Source organism: Oryzias latipes, chromosome 3 (assembly GCF_053564925.1).
Source record: "Oryzias latipes strain Hd-rR chromosome 3, Olatipes_Hd-rR_3.1".
In the NCBI taxonomy this organism is placed as follows: domain Eukaryota; kingdom Metazoa; phylum Chordata; class Actinopteri; order Beloniformes; family Adrianichthyidae; genus Oryzias; species Oryzias latipes.
The window spans coordinates 7,474,971-7,500,253 of record NC_136239.1 but is presented as its reverse complement, the minus strand read 5'-3'; the positions used below and the strand labels follow the sequence as shown (position 1 = coordinate 7,500,253).

The following is a 25,283-nucleotide window of genomic DNA, read 5'->3' as shown; positions in this document are numbered from 1 at the left end:
TTTGAGAAAAAATTACTGTGAAATTATTAGATAAACAGTCTGCTATGATTGTGTCATATGAGGTTGTGAAAGTTAAAATGCGACTTATAGTCCAGTGCGACTTATCTGTGTTTTTTTCTACTTTATAATGCATTTTTGGGCTGGTGCGACTTATAGTCCGGAAAATACAGTACTTACATTTAAATGTAAACTTCTGTACAGCAGAGCACACGTGAAAAAGCGCGACGCAGAACATCGTCACGGCAGAGAGCTTGAAATCCCTTAACCCTATTCTAGCCACTTTAACATTGGGAGTTGGGTCATCTAGACCCACTAAACAGTGTGCTGAACCTTTTTTCTTCAATGATTTGTGATCTTCACTGGTGTCCATGGATTACATGAAATCTTTCCACCTTTATCCACCTTTGTCATGGTAGGGAGAACACGTCAATGTAAGGGTGGGGTCATAGGATAGCACATGGGTTAATAAAATTATTTTGGACACCACCATCTCTCCAAATGCACCTACAATTGGAGGGGTTGGAAGAAGGTTGGGAAAAATAAAAATGCAAAAGAAATGTCTATGAAAGAAATGGTAGCATAAACATGCATATCTAAAAAGGATAACTTACAATAACAGTAGGTAAAAAGTTTAGAGTTGAGAAAAGAGTTGTAGGAAATGCTGACACTCACAAACTGTTAAACTGTAAAAGGAGGATGTTGGAGAAACAACTTTGTTGTAAAATTAATGTTAAAAATAACATTAATATTAAAAATACATTTTTTAAATTGTAAGTTGACTTATAAATGGGTTAGTGATGCTCAGTACCGTTGCCATGCATGTTTGCTGAGCTTCATTCAGTTTCGTTTTTTTTGTGCTGGTTCTCCAGGCAGGTGGTGGCATGGCATCGACCCTATTGTGTGGACCTTGAGGAGAGCACCTTCTCCCACCTGCGCTCTTTTCTTGAGCGCTACTGTGAGGGCATTAACAGCGAGGTTCCTCCCCTGCCCTTCCCCTCATCCAGGTAGCCATAGGCAGTGAGCAAGCCTTCCTAGGTAGCCTTTGATAAAGCTAATGATTCATTTTGTTTCATTGCAGGGAACATCATAGCTTCCTAAAGCTGTGTCTTCAGCTTCTCTCCAATCATCTAGCTCTAGCTTTGGCAGGGGGCGTGGCCACAAGTATTCTGGGTCGGCAGGCCCGGCCTCTGAGGAACCTGCTCTTCAGGCTGATGGACTCCTCTGTGCCTGATGAGATTCAAGAGGTAGAAAAATTAGATAATGATGGCGATGAATGTGGTGCTGATGATGATGGCTGAGATAATGACCTTATCATGGTCCATTACATGTAAAAAATGTAGGTTGAACCAGAACACTGACATGTTGCTGGCCCATTGTCTGTTCAACACAAGTTCTTCATAAACACAAAAGAACTGTTGAACTGTAACCAAAAGATATTGAAGCAAAATTACAACTGTAACTTCTACTTCCAGATACTTGTTCTCCAGCATATTGCATTGAATATTTCTTTACTTTTCCGGGTTTTATCTTGTGCAAGTGTCCTTGGGTGTTCTGAAATTGAACATAATGTTGTTTAAGGTATTATTACTAAAATATGTTTGATCCCAAAGTCTAAACGGTGTTTGCCGTTCAAAGATCGTCCTAAAGTTCATCAGTTATTGCAGAACTGCTCATCAGCATTGAATGAATGAAACTCTTTTCTTTTCAGGCAGTGATTGAGACTCTGTCAGTGGGGGCCACCATGCTGCTGCCCCCCCTGCGAGAAAGGATGGAGCTCCTTCACACTTTACTGCCCCAGGGCCCCGACAGATGGGAGAGTCTCTCCAAAGGACAGGTACGTCCTGTTTTTAAATGTGGTGAACACTGGTCTTGGCCTCGCTGAGTTTTACCTTAAAATCCACATTTTGAGACATTGGTGTTTTACCAAAAACCTCTTTATGTATTTTGTGTTACATTATGGTGTCACAACAACAACATCTTTATTGTCCTACAATAATTAGGTACTGCCTTATGCTGTGTTCACACTGAATGCGATTTATGAGTTCACTGTGAACACAAGGATATAAAATCAGGTGTATAAAATCAACGCAGCACATTTTTTTGCTAGACACTTATCCAAAAATGTGTTCATAAACTGAACACTCCTTACACGTGTGGGGAGCTACTGTCAGGATTAGAGTTCTGCAAAGGCATCAGTAGTCACGGGTTCATGACATCATTCAGATTCTTCCAGTACGGTGAACTTCACCACCTACTGAATGATGGCCAGTATCAGTGGTACTTAGGGCTGGGCTTTAAATCGATTGTATCGATTAAATCGCGTTTTCCTACCAGGAAGTAAAACGACTGGATCACTGTCTTTCTCTCCTTTTGGGTGCCACTCATTTCATGACGTCAACCTAGAGTCAGCCTCGGCAGTGTGTCTGCTTTTGTCCATGAAAACACACATCTCACTTGTCTGTCAGCTTGTGAGGACCCACATGTTTTCGTGGGTTGGGAGGGGCTGGTTTTCAGAGAGCAGGTTTTCAGAGGAATACTCAGAAATGTTAGAACGGATCAAAATAACACTTATGAGGAATGAACATTATAGTACACTTAATAGTTAAAAAAATATATATTGTTTGCGTGGTATGGGCCCTTTAAGGAAGAGCAGCAACAGTTTAAAGGCCTTTCAAGCTTGTAAAGTGGGCTGACAGTTCTGGTTACCAAAGAGAAGAAACTTTCAAAATATTGAAATGGAAATTTGAATTAATATCAAGTTGTTGTTTTTTTTAAGAAAAGGTTTTTCTAACCTATTTTTTGTGCGTTTGCGTCCTCAGAGGATGCAGCTGGACATCATCCTGACCAGCCTTCAGGACCACACCCATGTGGCCTCCCTTCTGGGTTACAGCTCTCCAGCTGACGGCCCTGAGATCCTGTCTTCTGGTTTGTCTTTCTCTCCCTCACCCGACCCGACCTATAGCTCCCCAGGCGGCCACCCTGACACTCACCTGGCTGAGATCCTCATGAAGACGCTGCTCAGGAACCTTGGCTTTTACACTGTGAGTGCTTCATGATGCTGTCGGAGACGTGTTATTGATCACTGAATGAGTTCACCAGTAAGAAAGCCTTCTGATGCTTTTAGAATCGATAATAGCAAGTATGAAGCAGACAGGAAATGATCAGGGAGTGGTTTTGTTAAACACCAGCGTACTTGACCTGGTCTTCATCCCTTTGGTTGGTATTTGGCCAAGCAAAAAGAGTCATCATGCTGTTGAAAGATTTGGGGATAGCTTGAATGATTTAGAAGTTTTAGTTTTCATTCAACATAAAAACCCTATCTTCATTGTATGTCTTTCTCAGAATGTTTGCTTTTTATTTTTTAATATTTTTTTATTTTACTGATTTGCTCTGAAAAGGACCAATGTTTGACTGAGGTGTGAAGCTAACTCTTTGTATGTCTGTGTGGATCAGGACCAGGCACTGGGAGAGCTGGAGAAGAACAGCGACAAGCTGCAGCAGGGTACGTCGCCCTCGGACAGCAGCCAGCCCGCTCACCTCCACCAGCTGCTATGCTCGCTGCAGAAGCAGCTGCTGGCCTACTGCCACATCAACGCCGTCACAGAGGTACGGAGCCTGAGGGGTACAGGGCCATTTACAAAATCAAGCAGCACTTTTGTGGCATTTCGAAGATGGTGGAGTTGTGTCGGGTAGTTCTGACTGCCAAATATCAGTTTTAAAAAAATGTTAGTTTTATGCAAAGAAGCACTCTGAGCACCATTAGGTCAGGTGTTGGTTCATTTCCATGGCCAAAATACAAAATCTCATGTGCAAATTCTTAGATTTTGAATTTTTACATTAAATGATGAGAACCGGGATAACGTCACATTAAAGTGAATCTTCATGCAAATCCTGCCTTTTTATGACATAAATGTCACTAAGCAAAAACCTCCTGTGAGCATTGATGCTCTTCAGCTTTCCCTGTCAGGTTCCTGTGTCACCTAAATCTATCCCCGTAGTGTTTTCTCTCCCCTTTTCCCTCTCTTGGCCTGTTTGCTCTCCTTTCTTTATAATAACTTGATCTTCCTCTGCCTCTCCATCCATTTGCTGCAGCTCCTCTGCCTCTCCTAGCTCTCTCTGAGTTGAACTAATGAATATTTCAGTCCTCATGTAGACGATGTTGATTACCTTGTGAATTTTACCTATCACTTGTCATTTTACAAACACAATCACCATTGTAATAACAAAATAAAAGAAACAACATTAGGACTAAGTGACTGACACACATTTAGTTTACAAACACCTTCAGGGTACCAAAGTGCTTCATAATAAAAGAAAGATGGATGAAAGTTAAAAATGAAGCAAAATAATCTTAATACATAAGAGATGAATAAGAGTACAATAAAAAAAAAAATACAACCGACTAATGAGCATTAAAATTCATCCTAAAATGGTAAGGTTTTAGTTGACATGTAAAGCATCATCATGCACAGTCCTGCAGGAAAGTCATTCCATAACTGAGGTCTGGAGGAGGAAAAAGTACGATCACCCGTGTTTCTGTCGTGACCTGCAGGCACATCGAGCAAATATTGATTAGCAGACCTTAAAACTTTAGAATGGCTGCAGACAGTTTAAGGCTCAGTTAAGTGAAACATGGCGAGAGCATGAAGAGCTTTGAAAACAAACAGGAAAAGTTTGAACTGAATACTTAACAAGGAGCCAGTGAGATGAACTGAGTACCAGAGTGATGTGTGCTCGTCTAAATGTTCCAGTTAGCAGTCGTGCTGCTGGATTCTGGACTAACAGGAGACGGTTCAGTGATCTCTGGGTGACACTGAAGTACAGAGAGTTATAAAAATCTATGCAAATGTAATAATGGTGTGGGTGGCTGTTTCTAGATCACTGCGACACCGGGAAGGTTTAGCTTTAGCTAAAAGGTGCAAGTGATAAAAGCGCATTTTGACAACATTGTCAATCTGTTTGTCAGATTTAAAACTGCTGTCAAAAATAACCCTCACATTTCTAACAGCAGTAGAGTCAGCTGTAGCGGTGTCACCAATAGCAATTCTCTCCGTTTTTCAGCTCTTTTGTAACAATGAAAAGAGACGTCATGCTGTGCAATGACAGAACCAAGTGGCAGCAGATCTAGAGAAAAAAGAGCAGCACCAAGGACAGAACCTTGTGGTACCCCGCAGGACAAAGGAGCCACAAACGAGGAGGCCTCACCAATCCTGACTGAAAAACGTCTCCCTGTTAAATAATAAACCAGTCAAGTGCAATGCCACAAATGCAGAGACGATGTTCTCGTCAAGACAGGAGGACTGTATGGTCCAAAGGCTGCTGTCAGGTCTAAAAGCACCAGAGCAACAGGCTGTTTGGGATTAACGGACACGGCAATGTCATTGTGGACTTTAGCAGGACGGACTCTGTGGTGCTTCAAGATCTAAAGCCTGACTGAAACTTCTCAAAAATAAAACTGTTTTAAAATGGACTGTAACTGATAAAAAAAAACTTTGTCTAATAACTTGGATAAAAAGACAAATGGGGAACAGGTCTAAAACGAGATAAAACAGAGGTGTCAAGGTGAGTTTTTTTTATAAAGAGGCTTAACCACAGCATGTTTAACAGCAGATGGAACAACTGCAGAGCTTAAGGACGTGCAAATAAAAATCCAAAGTCCATGGAAGGAAGGTTTTCTTTGAAGTTGTACAGATCCTTTGCGCTGGATGCTGTCCTGGCACATCCCTGTATTTTACCCCACCTGGGAACCAGCAGTGGCTTGGGCTCATCGCACCCCCTGGGAATCGAACTTTGCTTTCCTGCACGTCAGTCCTTTAGGTATTTCATCAAAGCTGTACATCTCTTTTGAAAGTTACATGAAAATTTGCACTTCAATAAACTAAATTACAAATAATAAAGAAATTGCTTAACATTTGTTTGTCCTTTAGTTGAAAATTATTATTTAAAAATATATAAACTTTTTTTGGAACTTTACTTTGAACATTGGTCAGAATTTCTGGCTTTTTGTGCTGCTACAATCATCAAAAATGTCCACAAAGACCTGCAGGCCCTGATAATGAAACGCATAGCTGTTGGTTGGAAGAGTAGTTTTGGGATTATTTAGGGACAATAGATGAAAAATAGCTGCTGGGCTGATTCTGGCTCATTGCAGTGATGTTTATAATGTGTACTGTCTCTGAGAAATAAATAAATAAATAAATCAGTTATTTAGTTTGGAGAACTCTGCTAAGGCGTCTATGAGCACGTTGCCATGGCTTCATGAGATCATTCATAGATCATTCATAGAGACTCCCATTACAAGATTCACCATCAACTGCAGGAGCTGATTGTGAATCACACCGCTATCAGGGGTTCTTTTGTCTGTCATGGAAATAAAACAACACTGAGAGAAGTTAGAACACTGAATTTATTTAAAGAAAAGGAAGAAAAGAGGGTGAGATTTTCTAGTAAAACATTCTTTCTCTGATACCTTTTCTAACATGGTCTTGATAATCTTCTGTTTTTCATTATATATCTCCTAAACAATTTTCGGTAGGCTGTTATTTAAGTCATAAACTGACCAACCAGATGCCTCAGTCAAAGAACGTGGTGCCCGCTGGCCCCCACCTTGAGCATTTGATTGACAGATTCTCCCGAGCCGCTTTTAGTGGAAGGGGTGGGGCCTTAGAACAAGCTCACTCCTGATTTACAACAGTTAGTTGCCATAAAAATGTTGACTTGGACCAATCACTGTCGTCTGGCTTCAACATGGCAGCATCCATATAACTAAAAAAATGGTGACCGAATTGGCTTCATTTGGCTGGAGCCGGAGGTAAGGCGTTTTCTGTGGGTGACATCACACACGCGCTGTCCAGTTCTCTAGAAAGTCAATGAAGTAACTGAGTACAACATTTAAAGGTAGTGTGGAAATGTTTAACCCTTTTGTCAAATTCAAACTTGCTGAACAAGGTTAACTGCGGTCTTGTTTGGCTGAGGGTCGGACATGTTCTGTTGTAGATTTCATGGTGTGTACAATTGGGTCTGCCAGCTGATACTGAAAGTGTTTCTCTGATGGGCCGGAGTAAGGATTCTCATTTTGTAGGTGTTTCACTTGTATCAAACCTCCTTTTAGAATGTCCACCTCAGAAGGCTTTGTGCTGTTTAGAGTTCATTTGGAAAGGTGAAGTGACCCAAAAACACATGTTGTTGTGCAGAACTCCAGCAGTGTGGCTCTGCTCCACAAACACCTGCAGCTGCTTTTGCCTCACGCCACCGACATCTTCTCTCGCTCAGCCGTCCTCATCAAGGAGAGTTCCTGGAATGGAAGCATACGAGAGAAGCTCCAAGGTGAGAAAAGCTTTCTGTCTGTTTGTTTGGAAGGAGCAGCATCTGCATCCAGAAGCAGGTTCAGACTTTGTTCTCCTGCGTCCTTCAGTTGGAATGAACAGATCTGTGTTAACATCTGTGAACTGGGGGCCCAGCTGACTCCACCCCTTGACTTATCTTCCTGTCTTCAGAAGAAACAGGCTTCACGGACAAAGATTTATGCAGCCTTCATGAAGAAAGTTGTTGAAAATTAAGAAATCTGAAATTTTCAACTGTTTGAATTGGTCCGTGCAGACATGCCATTCATAATTTTATTGAGAAAGCAATCGTTAAAATCCTGATAAAACACCAAAAATGTCCTTAAGCGAATTTGATTGATGAATTTCAACTTTAAATTCAATACTAAAATTTGATGGAAATGCTTAATGATCTTGTTTTAAAAAAAAGTTTGAATCCATAAAACTCTTTTTTCCTTTTAGGAACATTTTGTGGGATAAACCACAGAACCCATTTCTGATGGTTTTTCTGTTACACTGATGTCACCATGAATTCTTTTTGGTCAAACCAAGCCCTATTGTTGACTTTTTCCCACCAGTGCCAGAAAACTTGAGTTTAGTGGTATGAATAAATAAGTAAATTTAACAGAACCTAAATAGCTACGGTTAAACCAAACAAAAAGTAAGCTTGGATATCCAGGAAATGTTGTAGGGCTGGTTGATAAAATTGATTAATTGATATGAATTGATCCAAGCTTATTCATTCATTCATCTTCTAAGCCGTCTTTGTTCCTTGTGGGTCTGCTGGAGCCTATCCCGGCCACTTGTGGGCGAAGGCAGGGGACATCCTGGACAGGTCGCAAGTCTTTTGCAGGGCAACAATCACACAACCATTTACACCTATGGACAATTTGCAGGGACCAGTTAACCTATGAAGCTTGTTTTTGGGCGGTGGGAGGAAGCCGGAGTCCCCAGAGAGAACCCATGCATACACGGGGAGAACACGCAAACTCCACACAGAAAGGTCCTCCACTGATGTTCTGTTTCAGCGACTTGAACCAGGGGCCTACGGCTGTCAGGCAGGAGCGCTAACCAGTGCGCCACAGTGCAGCCCCGATCCAAGCTTAATAAATCAATAATCGATCTATGAAAGTAGAGACCGATCTTTTATGCCTTTTTTTTCAGATGACCTCATGCATAACAGCAGTAAAGCCAAAGCCATCTAGCTTGATGCTAAATGAATTTAGTCCAGTTGATCAAAAGAAAAAAATTAATTAATTTAATCGATCCAGGCACTGATGAATCAAATTGAATCGACTGTGGAAATTACTGGTGATACCCAGCCCTACAATGTTGTTTTTTTGCATCCAGCCTGTTTGTGTCTCTACTGTTGTTCTGGGAGCAAAAAACAAAGGAGCGTCCTTTTTCAGGGACAAAGATTTGTGTTTTTGGAAAAGCTCTTGCTGATTTTTCAGATTTTAAACTTTGAACTCATGTCCTTGAACCCTAGAATACCATCGCCGGATGATTTACATGAATTTCAATATGTCACATGTCAAGGAGTCTGTGCCTTTACTAGGGAAGTCTCACATGTCCCGGGATTGGGTGGACCAAAGACCAAGTTTCTAGTAATGTTTTTACATTTTTTGTTCTCAAATTCCTATTTTTTTTCTTTTTCATTTTGTCACACATACCACAGTTGAAAATAAAATAAAGCCACTCTAATTTATCCTGTGTTGTCATGTTTTGATCTATTTTTTAAGACATGTACTTTTTGTTGGGTGTATTATATCGGGTAAAAATTACCCGGCAAAAGTGAGGGTGTAACTTTTTATAGCGTAGGTGTCCTAGGGTTAAAGTAAGATTTACTTACCAGCATTTGTATGAATCGTCTCTACTCTGATGTTGTCTGTTCTAGATGTGATCTACGTGTCTGCAGCAGGCAGCATGTTGTGCCAGATCATCAATGCACTGCTGTTGCTTCCCGTGTCGGTGGCAAGGCCGCTTTTGAGTCACCTGCTGGACCTACTGCCGCCACTGGACCGTCTGAACCGGCTGCTGCCAGCCGCCGGGCCTCTGGAGGACCAGGAGCTGCAGTGGCCTCTCCACGGTGAGGAAACCTCTAGGTCCCTCTGACGGGCAAACACTTGTTTCTGTTTTTATTTTGTTCAGATGTGTATGTTTTTTATTTTACCAAGGAAATATGGTGTCATTTCTACCCACTGCCAAAACTCTCGAGGACATAAGAAGTTTTTCAGAAATTTCTACTGTTAAACGCATAACCTGACTGCCTCTCTCTGTAAACCGATTGACAGTCACTAAACAAATAAAAGCATTTAAAAGGTGAAAAAAAGAGAAAACTGTTGGATCTGGTTCTATGCAAAACCTTCCATAAAAGCTGAACTGAAAATCCAAACCAAAGACATCTGTGTCACAGCAGAAACTGACTATTACATAACTAATACATGAAATGGAAATCATAATTGCTAGTTTGCTTTAGTAGAAATAAAGAGTGAGTTGATTCTGCTCCACATTTCTATGCTGTCAGGGCTGGAGGAGCTCTGCAGTACAAACATTCATGTTTGAAGCCTTGTACATGTGGATGTTCATGATGTTCTCCTCCATCATGTAAATGCTTTCCATGACCAGGCATGTCCGACTTTGCCGAGCCCGCCTCAGGGACAACGCTGCCGCAGCCGTCGCTTCCGTGGGTGTGGCTAGTGGATCTGGAGAGGACTGTGGCCCTGTTGGTGGGCCACTGTCTGGGCGGGATGCTGCAGGGGCCCCCCACCTCGCAGGAAGAGCAGGACACAGCTTACTGGCTGAAAACCCCTCTCTTCAGTAACGGACTAGAGATGGATGTCCCCCAGCTTGGTAAAGTGAAAAAGTATTTTTTGTTTCTGAGAAGAAAGTGATTATCTGAGAAAATCTACAATCATAAATTCTGAGTTGAAACGATAATATCGTCTTTAACGATCTCACAGTGGGGAACTTCCATTGCCATAATATTTGTCAGGATCAAACATCAAAGTCCAAAAGAGAAATTTAAAATACACAAAAAACATTGCCACAAAAGTTTAAAAACCGTAAATATAGTTATTTACACTATGCCTTCAAAACAAACGATAAAATTCCCTGAAAAATAATGTTTTTAAGAGAAATATGACCTATGGATGTGATATGGTTGTGTTGCATTTTTCTTTCAAGTTTTCCTCTTGCTCTGTGACATGCTCTTCTGCCCCCCAGACTCCTACATCAGCCTGCTGCTGGAGGCGGCGCTGTCGGAGAACGAGGAGCAGAAGCCCTTCGACTGCACTTTGCTTCCAGACTTGAATGTCCTGGTGGATTTGGCTTTGGCGTCTTCTAAAGAACCTGCCAGCAGCCTCTGGGTCAACATGCAGGACTACGCCATCAGCAAAGGTCTGCTTCACCCCTGGAACATTTGTTCTGTCGCCAGCCTTGAGCTGAGAATCAGTCTGACCGCTCTGCTCTCTGTGGCAGACTGGGACAACGCGTCTCTGAGTAACGAGTCCCTGCTGGACACGGTGTCCAGGTTTGCTCTGGCCGCCTTGCTGAAGCACACAGGGCTGCTGGGCCAGGCCTGTTCTGATGGAAGGTAAGGTCCTGCATGGTTCTCCCTCCCTTTTTAATGCTGTATGAAGTGGCTCATGAGGTTTGGGGCCCCGTCAGGTACCAACCCTCCAAGTCCCTGGCAGAAATCTACCGCAGTGTTTATAAAGTACGGAACCGCCTGCTGGCTTGCAAGAGCATGAATTTCTTACAAACCAGGTCTGCCTCTCAGGAAAGAAGGGTGAGTTGGAGAGTAGCTAAATCTATTAACTACATTATTCTTAGACAAATGCTATTTAAAAAAGAGGTTTTCCGTAATGGATGGTAAACAAATAGGAGTGTTTACCACCCCTGAAACATCCTTCAGCCTCAGGATCCAGGGAAGGTGGGACTTAACATGCAGATCTGTATCTTACACAGTTTGTCTTTGGATCGATGCAGTGAGTCCAAAACATTGCGTGGCGTAGATTCTTGTGAGTCTATTCCTTATTTGGCTCCTCTGGCTCAGATTTCAGACATTCAGGACTCTCTGGACTTGGACCCTCAGGAACACTCCCTTACCCGCACCATAGATGAGGAGGCAGAGCTGGAGGAGAGAGATGAACGCGAAAGAGAAGAGGGCCACCCGGAGCAAGACGATGAAGATGAAGACAGGGAGCACGAAGTCATGACTGCTGGCAGTAAGTCCAAGTGTCTCATCAGCTCTCGGACACCTGGGTTTTTACCCACCTCCAGGGGGACAGTGAGCTGCAGTCACAGAAAGCATTTGGTGATTTAACATCCCAATTGAAGCCCTTAATGCTGATCGCAGCAAGGCATTGGGTCCTATTTTTTATTTGACCTGACCCTGGATTTGAACCCACAACTTCCCAGACTCAAGGCTACTGAACTGGGCCGAATAAATTTGAGGTCATCACGTGATCCAAAGAGTGTGTGAGCATGTGAATGAGCATGTGCGTGCGTGTTCCTGTGGGTGTGTCTATGTATTGGAGCATGTGTGTGTTGGAGTGAGGGAAGGTCTTTCACCTGGGTTCTGCTCTAAACCTGCTTTCTGTGTGTGTCAGAAATCTTTCAGTGTTTCCTCTCAGCGCGGGAAGTGGCTCGCAGTAGAGAAAGGGAATGGACCAGCAGCACTACAGGACTCGGTTCTGGATCAGTGTCCAGGAGTGGAGGCGGTGGCGGCCTGGAGGACGATGTCCTGCTGGCCCAGGAAGGAAGACGCAGCAGCATGGGCCTCAGGGAGGGTCAGGACTTGTATACAGCCGCTTGTAACTCTGTGATCCATCGCTGTGCTCTGCTGGTTCTGGGCGTTAGTCCAGTTCTGGGTGAGCTGACCAAGCAGAACCAGGAGGAGGGCCAGACACAGTCGGCAGCAGGAACGCAGGAATGTCTGAGCTTCATGACCAGGTCAGGACTTATCATGAGCGTCTTTCTGCCTCCAATTTCTTCCTAATAGGACAACTGTGGGTTCTCGGCAACTCGGCATCTTTGACCGCATTATCAACTCACCGTAAAAAACGTTGAACTGAAGAAGTGTGGCTTCACTTTAGGACTTTAGCTGATTACGTGTCGACTGTTCCTGACGTAGCCTGTCCATTTTACAACCTTAACATGTTCAGTGAGATGCTGCGGAGATGTGTTCAAGTTAAGAATCTTAACTTTTATGCTTTCATAAAGAAGCAGATATTAAAGGAAAACACAGTGAAGTTCCCAGAAGAACAACCAAAACGGTGCTTAACCAGCCCATCCAGTAAAGCAGTGGTCCTCAACCCCTAGTACCAGTCCATGGGACAGTTGGTACTGGACCACAGAGGAAAAAAACACAACTTGCATTTTTCCGTTATATGTATAAATCTTATACTGAAGGAAGTTTTATTTTGGAAAAGTTTTTGGAAAGTTTCTCTTTGCAGAAGAGAGGAAACAGAAGAAGAGTTTTTACTCCGAATATGGATTTATTGTGACAGTTGTTCCAACAGACCATAATAATATTGCAAAAGATTCAGCAACCAGCTGTCTGTTTCAAAGCTCCTGCTAATAAAGTTCCTCAGACGGTGGATTCATATTTAGTATTGTATCTATTATAATCAGCCAATCTTATGGCAGCAACTCAGTGCATTTAGTCATGTAGACATGGTCAAGACGATCTGCTGCAGTTCAAAGGGAGCATCAAAATGAAGAAAGGGGATTGAAGTGACTTTGAACATGGTATAGTTGTTGCTCGCAGACAGGATGGTCTAAGGATTTCAGAAGCTGCTGATCTACTGGGATTTTCACCCACAACCATCTCTAGGTTTACAGAGAATGGTCCAAAAAAAGAGAAAGTTAAGCTGCAGTTCTGTGTGTCTAGTGTGGCTCCACTGGTGTATGAATGCGTATGAATGTGATCTGTGACCTAAAAAGGGTTGGGGACCACTGCCACCAAAGGTATCTATCCTAAAATATACTCTGCTGCTAAACTCCAAGTGGAAAAAGCATGAAAAGTGACGACAATATCAACCATGCTTAAACTAGAACTAAGCCTTGGAAGGAGAAAAAGCTGTGGCCTGCTGTCAAACGCAGCAGATGATGAAGAAAAAAGAGCAGCAGGTGATGAAGAAAGAGCACAAAGTGAGACTCCAACATGATGGAGAGCTACCTGGTGTTAGAAAGAAGAGGTAGAATGTGTTTTGTTGAGATGCTCACTTCTGTCTGACGAAGCATTGAAGCTGGTGATATTTGGGTCTGCAGGAGCGAGAGTCTGAGTGCCGAGAGCCGGTCAGTTCAGAGCAGCACGGGGTACCGGCTGACCAAATCCAGAAGCGAGTCGGACCTGTCCCAGCCCGAGTCGGACGAGGAGGGGTGCAACCTGGTAAGGAAAGCCCACATGTGCTCTGTGCTCACTGCAGTGAGTTTAAAGCTAAAGCGTGCTTTGTTCTGTCCTTCAGAGTGGACGTAGAAACATTGATCTGGACTTGGCCTTCTCTCAGAAGAAGAAAGGTAACGCTCTGACAGAACATCTGTGTCCCTCCTGACTCTCTGTCTTTGATCTTTGAGGATAATTGATTTGATTCTTTTGAGCATGTTTATTTTCTGGTGAACCACTCCTCAGTGATTGTAACGTTCCACCGCCATTCATTCTCCTCCGGTCCTGAATGAAGCCTCTGAGAAAGAATGTCCGTTCATGGAGCACCGAGGAAGGGCACCTGCAGGGCGGCAGCCATGGATTATCTGTGTTTTCCACCATCCTTTTAGGTTGATTAGACTTTTCCAAAAACATCTGTTTCTGTTTGGAGCTAACCACATTAATTTATTAGATGCAGCAGAAAAGGACTTCGGTTAATGTTTGAACGTTTGGAAATAGAGGTCGACTGAAATGCTTTTTTCACAGCTGATAGTAAATATTTATTGTCAAGGCGGTTGTTAACTGAAATTTGTGGTCAATAATAATTTGAATCAATAGTAAAACGTTTTAAATAACAAAAATCATCTCAAACACTTTATTTAGTTTTAATTATTAATTAAAATATTAATTTTAGTAGTATTACTTATGCGAGAGAAAAACAGATGACAAGTAATAATAGAAATGCCTCTATTGATGTTAAATAAAACCTTTAAAATCCCCCTAAAATGATTTAAAGTAAGGAAAGTAAAGCCTCCAAACACCACAAAATAATCATACAGTTAAAACAAAAAAGTTGCACTTTCCTGGTTCAGTTTAATCTGCAATAAGAGTTGAAAAAAGTAAAAAGGGGAGCCACTGACCTTCTCTACACAAAGCTATGATAGACAACTTCTGTGTTCTGCGATCTCCATCGACAGTCTGACCAGTTTTCCCTGCAGTTCTCTCCCTGCTTCATTATGCAGTAATCTTAGTGTGCTTTCCCGTAGTAAAACAAGACTGATCTGGGGTTTTGGACCCTCTACACCACACATATGCTTCAAATGGTTTCATGGTGGGAGATGCTACAGTTTGTTGGAGCTGTCACTCATGTTTTCAGTGAAACAGCGAGGCTGTGAAAGGTGAAAAAGCAACATGGCGAGGGAACATTTAATTGGTTTCTGAATTAAAAAAGGAAAAAACTGATTTGTGTCAAAATACCAGATATTAGCAGATTGCTGGGTCCAGCTGATTTAACAGTTCATCCCAAATACAAATAAACATTTGAAAATGAGCTTCAACAGTTTACATGTCATATCAGTGAACGCTCACGTTCATTAGCATTTATTGTAAATATTTTTTCTCATTGGAATAATATGCAGACAGTACAGAATTGTGGTCATATGTTAGCAATGAAGTCCAGTTGTTAAACTCGGCAGTTTTGAAAGTTGTGTACATGTCACTCTTTATAAACACTTTACTTGGTACATGTTGAAATGACTTAACAACAGAAAAAAACGTGCAGAAGGAACAGATCTTTAGGTAACTTCAGTCCTCTGAGTAGCATGAGTGAGATGTCCCCCTGTGGGATACGGCTCCGTTTTCCTCAGAAGCACTTTCCTCATTACTGATTGGCTAATGATTGCAATGCCAATGTCACCACTCTATGAGCGTCCAGCGCCATGACGTAGCGTCATTCAAGATGAGCATTTCTTCTAGTTTTCCCTCAGCAAGAAGGGCTGTCTGGTTTCACTCATGCTACTCAGAGAACTGGGGTTCTGCAAGTAACCTGAAGTTCTTTCTCTGCGTATTTGTTTCTGACATGGAGAGTCCCGTATTGCCAGACAAGCTTATCTCAAGCAACCAGGAAAAATGCCCCATTCCCAGGGAGAGGGAGGTTGGTGTGCTCTTGTCCTGGTTCATTAGGGCAGACGTAGCTTGAGACTCTGCAGCCTATGCCGAGGTCAGGAGGCTGAAATCCTCATCTGGATGAAGCTACTGTGGACAGTTTGAGGAGATCCAGCGCTTCCTCGTCCTCCTTTGCAAAGTTAAATTTTGAGCCGTCCTCAGTGGGTGGAGCCGCCCGCTGCAGCCAGGTTGAGCTGGGAGCCCCAGCTGCCTGCTGTGCATGGTTTCTTGTCCGAGTATTTGTCTTGGCCGTCTGGCGGCAGGCAAGAAACAGTCAGCAGGGGACAGACTAGTTAATGTCATAGACTGTTCATGGTGAAGCGAGCACAATGGCTGCATGCACCAGGGCTCTCAATTGCACGTCAGGCATGTTTTAGGCAAAGACAACTGGAGCTGACCTGGTACGTGCCCTTTTTAGGCCTGCACAATAAATCGCAAATTTATCGTCATCGCGATATCAAGCTGTGCAATATGCATATAAAAAAAGACAGTGAAAATCACAATAAATGGTTACTTTAAATGTGCTAAAACAATCCTATGGCGGCTTGAAGTATTTAGCTAATCAAATAAATCAATTTATGCATTTGACCAATCAGATGAAGCCCTTTTATGTTAGATGCTCGCCTCCCATGTAGACTAGATTCATTTGAGTATAATTTTAGGTATGTTGACTCTTATTTTAATAAACCGTTGCAGTGAAAGGGAAATTATGATTTTGGTTGTTTTGCTATTTGTTCATTTATCGCAAGTTATATTGTCATCGCTATATTGATCACTAATATCGCATATCGCCAGTTTTCCACATATCGTGCAGCCCTAGTCCTTCATCTAAATTTTTATGCCTCAACTTGAGAGTTGAGCCCCAGAGTCTTTGTTACATCTGGTGCGATGGGCCGGGGTTTTCCAACCTCCTGGTAACTGGGATGTTAATCAAAGGGAATTGTGTTTGCCAGGAGGCTAAGCATGCAACCAAGCTGGACAGTTAGGGTGCTTACCAAAAACAAATGCCCCGGTTTGTGGTGGACAGCCAGAAGCAGGAGTACCGTATTTTCCGGACTATAAGCCGCTACTTTTGTCACCAACTTTCGTCACCAACTTTCGACACTGCGGCTTCTTTCATGATGTGGCTAATTTATGCTTTTATGTATCGGCCGGCAGGTGCGCCCCGGCAGTCTCAGAGGGGAGACTGCCTGCATAAAACTATGCGCAGCAACAAGCGCTATTGCTTTGACACACACTCAAGCAGCCAAACAGCATGGACCTCACTTCAGTTGTTCGACACTTCAGTCATGGTGCAATAAAAGAAATACCCATGCCCAGCCGCATCCCACAATCCTTTGGTGCCTTTAGACAAAACGTGCACGTGACCGCCACTACAATATGACACAACTTTCAAGTTAAAAGCAATCGTAAAAAGCAGTGTGAAAAAAATCCAAAAGGTTTGGGAAAGCCGGTCAGCTGCGTGGCAGAATTTTTCCTTCACTGTTGTGGAAGGAAACTTCTGGCGCACGCGCCGAGGCGCATGCCGCGTAGAGCGCGCGTGCTTACAAGTCCAGGGGTTGACATAGCCCAGAAATTTGCACTGGCCCACAGGGCCAGTAGTTTTTGAAAGTTACTGGCCCGACACCGCGCACAGCGAGACCCGCTGCTCCGCAGGTGCTTGCAACTTTAGGGGGGTCCGGGGGAAATTTTAATATGGTGCAATTTGGTGCATTCTGGTGACATCTAGCACTTATTTATACACTTTTCAATGACTAAAAATAGAGCATATCAAACTTAAATCTGCTCTAGTCTGTTTCAGATGTTTTGAAGAGAGCGCTGCAGTGTAGTAGGAAACACTAGTTAAGAAGTTTTCATGCTGCTTCTAATCACTGCTATTTCACATTTGTTCCTAATCAATAGTTAAGAAGTTTTATTGACTTTTTTGCCCTGACTGCCTTAAGGTTCTGCTTTTTGTTACTGTTGCAAAGTTACATTTACTTTTTAGTTACTTTAGTTACCTAATTAAATTAAATAATTGAAAAATTAAATACAATTAAATTACTGAGATCATTCAGCTAACTAGAAATACTTACTGCTTACAGTGTTGTAAAGAAAAACAAAATTAAGTAGTTTGACCTTATACTCCATTTGAGTCTGAGATTCAGGTATTTTGAATTGCCTTTGATTCTTTGACATTCAGCTTAAAGCTTAGTGCATACAGTTTCATCTTCAATGCATTCATTAAATATCTTGCTGTCCATAGCACTAATTCCACCCGTCACTCCATCTAACATATTCCTATCTATTCCTGCCATGTCTTCCACATCTCTGACATGCTTCAGTCTCTCTTCAGTGACGGTGTTGGATTTATGATCATCGCGGTGAAAAACCACCAGGGGGCGCGCTGATATGTGTGTCAGTTTAAATATATCTGCCTAAAATGTAATAATAACCCACTGGCTTGTTCCTTCGTTGTTGCTGTTTAACATTGTTTAGTATTGAATTGTTACATTCAATAAAGTTTGGAAAAAAAATTGAGTGAGCGCGTGCCGCGTGGTGCTCGGCAGTGACAGCCACGCACGCAGGCGGGAGAGGAGGAGAAGAGTGATAAAAGGTTTCCCATAGAAACCCTTGAAGTCTGAACACAGGACTAGCAGAAAAAGTAAATTATGAAGACGAGGTAAATCTACACGTTTTCACAAAATATACTTTATTGAAAAAGGTGAAAAATGTATTAATTGTTAGATATTTTAGTGGCCCGAGCGGACAAGTAAAAAATAAAGTCTTGTGGTCCGTACTGCTCGAAAAACAGGACCGGGCTAGCCCTGTTATTTCCACATTGCTGAAGTGTTACTGCCGTGTCACAGGCGGAAGGAGGGGAGAGCTGCTCTCGCGTCCTGCTGCCGCTCCCTGCTCTTTCTTAAACATGCACGCGGTTTCAGCACATATACATCCTCAATCTACAACACAGTGTGGCGAACCGGGGGTTAGCCCCGCCTTAAACCCCTAAGACTCATGGGAAGTGGGGAATCTGAGTGTGAATTTCCACACCATAACTGAGGGAGCTGGTTGCTGAAGTGAGGTCCATGCTGTTTGGCTGATGTGGGTGTGTTCAAATAAATAGGCTAAACTACTGGTCACTCCCTCCTCTGTGAGACTACTGTGGTCTCAGAAACGTGACACTTGGATTGCTACAACATGCAGCTTGTATACAAGTGCGCTCTATAACCTGGCAATTACGGTAGCTAGTGCCTGGTGACGGTACAAGGTGACCCCTATCTGTGGACACTTAAGCTAGTTACCTAAAAGCAAAAAACAAGATGTGTTTCAAAGCGAAAACAGGTGTTCGGTGACGCAAGTGATCAACAGCCGATCAAGGCGTAATGAGATTAGTTCTTTTAGGTATTATGCAGGGGGTTTGTCCCATAGTGAGACATCGAAACAAATGCTAAGGATCAGAACTTCAGTTTTAGCCCAGTTATTTATCCCTTTCCCTCTGAGGCATGTGCTGACATGTCTGTCCATTTTCTTGTTTTGTGAAGTATTTTATCTACAGAAAGAGGGTTTGTCTGCTGAAAGGCTTCCTAAAATCTTCTTGTCTCCTCCTCTTTGCCAGGCCTTCTTCACAGCTCACCAGACTCCCTGGCTGAGTCCTGGTTTCAGGCTAAACTGAGCTGCCAGCGAAGCTACTGCTCTGTTCGCTCATATGAGGAGTCAGATCTGGACCTCAGCCGTTCACTGGGAATTCATGCAATCATTGACAACCTGGTCAGCTACATCATTTGTGATGTGGGCCTTGCTCCTGCTTTTAAGGATCCGGATGAAACTATGTCCACAAGCCCACAGGCTACCATCCTGACCATGGAGCAGCAGCAGAGCAGGGCAGAGGTGAGGGGGTTGCATACATGGGAGGTTGAGCCTTTCCGACATGTGGTGAGCCGTGAACAGGGAGTTGCCAGAACTTTCTCCAAACTGAAATGTTCTGTGTTTCCAGCTAAGGTTAGAAGCGCTTCACCAGATTGTAGTTCTGATCTCGGGTATGGAGGAGAAAGGCAGCCAGTCAGGGAATGCTGGTCGGTCCAGTGGCACCTTCCATTCCTCGTCCCTACTCACATCCGTCCGGCTGCAGTTCCTGGCAGGCTGCTTTGGCCTCAGCACTATCAGCACCGGAGGGCTGAAGAGGGAGAGCGTGCAGCTGCATCATTACCAGGTACCAGGTTGCTGGTTGAATGGTAATAATCCCCCTAGTAGTTTTCTATTTTCTGCTCCTTCAGCTGGTTTTGTTGTTGCAGGATGGAATAAAGTCAGCCAAGAGGAGCCTTCAAATAGATATCCAGAAAGCAGTCCATAAAATCTATCAGCAACTGTCGGTCACGCTGGAGAAGGCACTGCAGGCAAATAAGCACCACATTGGTAAGACTTTCTTCTGACAAGTGATGGAAAAATCTTTTGTTTACCACATTTTTCAGACTATAAACAGCAGCTGTCAAAAATCCCAACTACAGAATAAAAAAAATCAAATAACCGTTGCACCAGAGTGTAAGTCGAACTTTTAGGAGAAAAGTGCGACACTTTAGAACGACTCCGACAAGCCTGGCATGAGACTACATTTACACTGAACGCAATTCGGGCATCAAATATGCTGCCTCCGCTGCCTCTTTTGGACGCTCGTCAACATGACACTTGTCCAAAATTTGATGCTCGTGTCTTATTTCTGAAATAAGAGTTTTTTTCTTTTTACAATCAGACCAAATTTAGGAAATTTATGGTAATTTTACTGTATCTGCTAAGGCTTTGGTTACTGTCCTTCCTAATATGGTGTCATTTTTTACATCCACCTGACAATGGTAACAGGCTGGCGTAGCGACTCTACACTTTATAACTCGTTGCTTCTGCTTTGGTGACCTTGTAAAGGTGATATAAAGTCTGTAGTGTTGTCCTGATTTTGTTTTATCTAGAAGCTCAGCAGCGCCTCCTGCTGGTGACCGTGTTTGCACTGAGTGTTCGTTACCAGCCTGTGGATGTCTCTCTGGCCATCTCCAGCGGACTTTTGAATGTGTTGTCCCAGCTGTGTGGCACAGAGACCCTGCTGGGGCAACCCCTGCAGCTCCTCCAGAAAACTGGGGTGTCCCAGCTCGGCACCGCCCTGAAGGTGGCCTCCACTCGTCTGCTGCAGATCTTGGCCATCAGTACTGGGTAAGAGAGGTAAAAATGTAACAATCTGAAGTAGTGAGATCAAACCAAATGCGGTTTCTCCCCTTTTAGGACCTATGCAGACAAGCTATGTCCTAAGGTGGTCCAGTCTCTGCTGGACCTGCTGTGCAGTCAGCTGAAGAATCTGCTGTCTCAGGCCGGAGTCAACCTTCTGTCACCTGGGAAAAAGCCAGAGGACGTCAAACATGAAAACATTGCCAACATGGAGAAAAAAGACTTTAGAGGTAACAAGAGTTCTCCCTGGTGTTTTATCTAGAAATGAATCACAGTTTGTGTTTATTAGGCGTGTAACGGATAATCGATGAATTGATTTCTGTTCCTATCATCCAACCAGATGAATCTGTCTGAGGCAGAATCAAATCAAATCTACCTATAGGGTTAATAAAAAGTGCTTCAAAATGAAATGAATCGATAATCGATCTTGGAAAATACCATTCGGATTGCGGTAAAATTGATCAGTCCATCATTCCGGTCTAATGTGTGGAAACACTTTGAATTTGGCAAACACAGTGTAGTAGAATAGGGGTGTGTATTGGCAAGAATCTAGCGATACGATACGTATCCCGATATTGTACCGGAACACATTTTTTCCTCTTTTAAAAAAAAATATGGCTTAGAAAAATCTTTATCTGAATTTCAAGACGTCTTTCATTGTAATAAATTGTCAAATTCAGTTTATTTAATGATCACAGCGTTAAGAACTGCAACTGTATCTCATATATAAGTTGCTTTTACCCAGGCAAATTTTAAGTGCTTTTATTTTGGTAATCTAAAATATAGAAAGGGAACAGTCAGCATTGTCTGATTTCCACAACAAAATATATATCTATATATGAAAAAAAATGGAATGAATGTTGCTTAACCAATAATGTCCTAAAAGTATGATTGGGGAAATAAAGCACTTTTTTCTTTCAGTATATCTTCATGTAGCTTCTCCAGTACTTTTAAATGGTTCAGGAGCCTGAATGGTGTTTCAAAAATAGTTGTTTCCAGGAACAATAAAGTGTGATGAAGAGGGTGAAGGAAAGTTAAATGTGACAAAGATACTTTGTTTACATATCTGCACCGCTGCAGCCACGCTTTCTCACGCGGAAGTAAACTAACGCTGACCGCCACGATGTCGGCCTTTTTTCAGAGCGTTACGCACATCACTCTGATCCAGCAGGTCGCTGAACTAGATTCTATTGCTGGGAGGTTCTGCAGAACTTTGGCCCCCTTTGCGGACAGCATTTTGGTTGATGCTAAGTGCATTAGCCTATTAGCCGCTGTGCAGCTGCAGTGCTTCACTTGTTCTCATCTGAGTCCGCTACAAAGCACCGCAATCCGGGTTTTTATATGTTGCTAGCAGCAACATGGCACAGAGTTTTAGTTCAGTACCCATTCCAAGTAAAAACTAAGACTACGTTTACACCGCAGGCTAAAACGACCCAATTCAGATTTTTTTGCCCCCATGTGACCTGTATCTGATCTTTTCATGACAGTCTGAACGACACAGATAAGATCTTTTCAAATGCGGCACAGGCCACTTGGGTATGTGGTCCTGAATCCGATACGTATCCGATCGTTTGAAATGTGACTTCTGTCTGAACGGCCAGGCCACATGAATCGACCCGTACATCATGACACGCTACAAAAGTCATACTTCTGCGTTGAAGTAGGCGGGAACTAGAACATAAACATCAACCATGGCGGATGATGCTGCTGAGATAGTCAGTGGAAGGGAAGCGAGGTCCCCAATTGGATTAATATTTGGGGTGACAGCTCTATTCAGGCCAAACTCGAGGGCTCTTATCGCAACCGGGCGGTTTTTGAAAAAAAATTTCAGCGAAATGGCCGAGTGTGGTGTTGAACCTTCCCCGCGATTACTTTTTTTTCTCCCTTTCCGACCGTGGTCACAAGTGTGGGGGACCAAAGGCGGATCCTCTTTTGGGGTTCACTTTCCTTAGACCCTTAGATTCTCCAGAGCGGGTTAATAAAGAGTAAAAAGCATTTATTCTGGGGGAATCCTTCGTTTATTACTGTTGTCCTTCCTCCCTAACACACAACATGAATGCGCACTGCTGCCCCCCCCCCCCCCCCCCCCCCCATTCCCTACGTCTTTGCACGTGCTCTCCTCCTCTCTCTTACACACACACACACACGCAGCCACAGCACATAAACATCTCCATTCCACAATAGTGGGTACAGACGATCCTGGCTCCAATGCGTTCTCAAAATGAGAAGATTCTTTTTTTTTTTTTTTTTTTACTTGTCCTGTCCAACAGCTAGGCAGACAGATGAGAGCTGAGGGCCTCTTGTGTTGGACATATTTTACTTTAACAAGAGGGGTTATTAATCTTCAGACAAACCAAAGGTATGTCTGAATAAACCCCTTTTGTAATTGAGGCCAAACTTTATTAATTTCAATCATGTTTGAAAATCTTTGGTGTTGGACCGGACGGAAAAGGAAAGAGGGGAAGAAGAGAGAGGGACGTTAGAGAGGGGGGGGGGGGGTAGGAGGGTGATAATAGGAGGGGAAGGGGGGTAAGACCATGAAGCAGCATAAAGCAACAAGTTTACTGGTTGTTAATCATTATGGTAAGGTTCAAATGTAGTACAAAAAGGGCGGGGCCTATCCACACACACACTCAAATGTTATAAACACACCTGCTAGCTGCAAAAATGTCCACCTGTCGACATGTACACAAAACAGATAGTGTTCACACGCATTATTATGCCTTAAAACCAACTAGTGTCAAATATTTCAGTCATTCAATCATGCAAACTGTTAGTGCAAAGGTGAGCTAACACCTGTGCTCAGGTGAGTGTTTATGTTCTTCTAAAATGGATGGTGGAACGTGACAAGAAGGAGGGAGAGTGCCCTGCCATCCCCACCCCAAGACCCCCACCGCAGCAGCAGCGGCAGCCGAAATCCCCCCAATGCCACACACAAATGAGAAGATTCTAATTGTCCTGGCTCCTTCGAGAACATGAATTTAATAATGCAAAAAGAGCTCCGCTGTTGACAACACTGTTGTTGACATCCATTGCTAACGTTAGCTACCTCCGCAAACAACGACTGACGTCGTTCACCGTTGAGTACTCTTCTGCGCATGCGGGTTCGGGGTCATTTCACGGTCACACAGGAGATAACAAAAATTCTCATTTACATGGAAATGTAAACAGCCTTGCAAAAAATCGGATTTTTAAAAAAAATCTGAATTGAGCATTAAGCCCTGCAGTGTGAACGTAGCCTAAGTAGTTCATGTCTCATAACAACAAAAAAAGCTGTTTTTGTGCAGAGTAGAGCTGCTCAAAGAGGCTCCGTGTGCTCTGCTGCCAACTAGCGGTCGGAGGGTGAAGTGGAAAACAAGAGTCATACACTGAAGGATGCTCAGAAATAATTAAATAAATATCGCCCTGACAGCATTTTGAATCGATACAAGCGGCAAATGAACCATTGCTATATATTGCCAAATCAATTATTTCAAACACCCCTATTGTAGAATGTTCTAAGAATGTTCCCTTTGGATTATTTGGATGTGAAAAAACAACAGTGGGCTGAACTTTAGGAAACTAAAACGTGAATGGATTTCACATTAATTCTTGTTTATTTAAATCATTTAAAATGTACCAAAATCAACTATGAATCGGATTTTGGTTCAAACGAAATTCATACAGTTGCAAAAAAGCTGGCAGTACAACATCTACAGATCACTGAAAACATGGATGTTAAAAAAAGAAGCCTAGAATGAACGTTTATATCTTATTATTTAAGTGTATTTGGTAGCTTTGTCAATCTTTTGTCTCTTAGCCAATGTCCATCCTGAGACTGGAAAGTTGTGAGTTGAAATCTACGGTTGAGTCACACCAAAGACAACGGGACCCAATGCCCCCCCCCCCCCCCCCCCGACACTCAGCATTAAGGGGAGTTGGGGGGGGGGGGTCAACCACTAAATGGTTCAGCTGTGTCTGCAGCTCACCAAAGGAGAGGGGTCAAATCGGGAGAAGAAATGTCAAGCACCTTGGTGCTGACAGCCAATGGGACTTTAACATCTCCAACAGTTCAGGATTCATTTGTCATTCTGCATCAAACCACAGTCCCGTGACATCTAAGTCTCAGAAGTGTCTTAACAGCTGATAAAGTTGTGCGTTCTTGAGGAAATGTTTGAGCACAGCAACCTTTTGTCTCATGTCATCAGCACCCTAAACACTTTTACTCGGTTTTAATATAATCTTACAAAATCCGCTCGGTCTCAAAGGATTAAACTTGCTCACATCATTAAAATGTTAGCTTGACGCCATTTCTTTGTTCAAAAAAATTTTTGTGGTTTTAGCCCAATGATTCAATTTAATTCAATTTTATTTGTATAGCCCAGATTCACAACAACTGTCGTCTCAATGGCCTTCGTACCAGTAATTACAAGGTAAACATACAATCAAAAAGGATCATAAATGCATAGAATTCAATA

General features: G+C 42.9%; 1 protein-coding gene across 5 annotated transcripts in view; it reads left to right on the top strand.

Annotated features, from left to right (window-relative positions):
• herc1 (HECT and RLD domain containing E3 ubiquitin protein ligase family member 1) overlaps positions 1–25,283 on the top strand; it is a 98,782-nt gene that overhangs the window by 26,292 nt on the left and 47,207 nt on the right. For all 5 annotated transcript variants that reach the window (XM_011487291.4, XM_078944198.1, XM_011487287.4 and 2 more), the window contains exons 11-30: positions 870–1,004; positions 1,079–1,244; positions 1,709–1,834; positions 2,820–3,041; positions 3,454–3,606; positions 7,194–7,326; positions 9,220–9,411; positions 9,951–10,175; positions 10,548–10,721; positions 10,803–10,917; positions 10,992–11,112; positions 11,380–11,551; positions 11,936–12,278; positions 13,599–13,719; positions 13,796–13,847; positions 19,235–19,506; positions 19,613–19,828; positions 19,911–20,031; positions 20,577–20,814; positions 20,884–21,056. In XM_011487291.4, the coding sequence (XP_011485593.1) occupies positions 870–1,004; positions 1,079–1,244; positions 1,709–1,834; positions 2,820–3,041; positions 3,454–3,606; positions 7,194–7,326; positions 9,220–9,411; positions 9,951–10,175; positions 10,548–10,721; positions 10,803–10,917; positions 10,992–11,112; positions 11,380–11,551; positions 11,936–12,278; positions 13,599–13,719; positions 13,796–13,847; positions 19,235–19,506; positions 19,613–19,828; positions 19,911–20,031; positions 20,577–20,814; positions 20,884–21,056 (3,470 nt within the window). The remainder of the gene's footprint in view (positions 1–869; positions 1,005–1,078; positions 1,245–1,708; positions 1,835–2,819; positions 3,042–3,453; positions 3,607–7,193; positions 7,327–9,219; positions 9,412–9,950; positions 10,176–10,547; positions 10,722–10,802; positions 10,918–10,991; positions 11,113–11,379; positions 11,552–11,935; positions 12,279–13,598; positions 13,720–13,795; positions 13,848–19,234; positions 19,507–19,612; positions 19,829–19,910; positions 20,032–20,576; positions 20,815–20,883; positions 21,057–25,283) is intronic.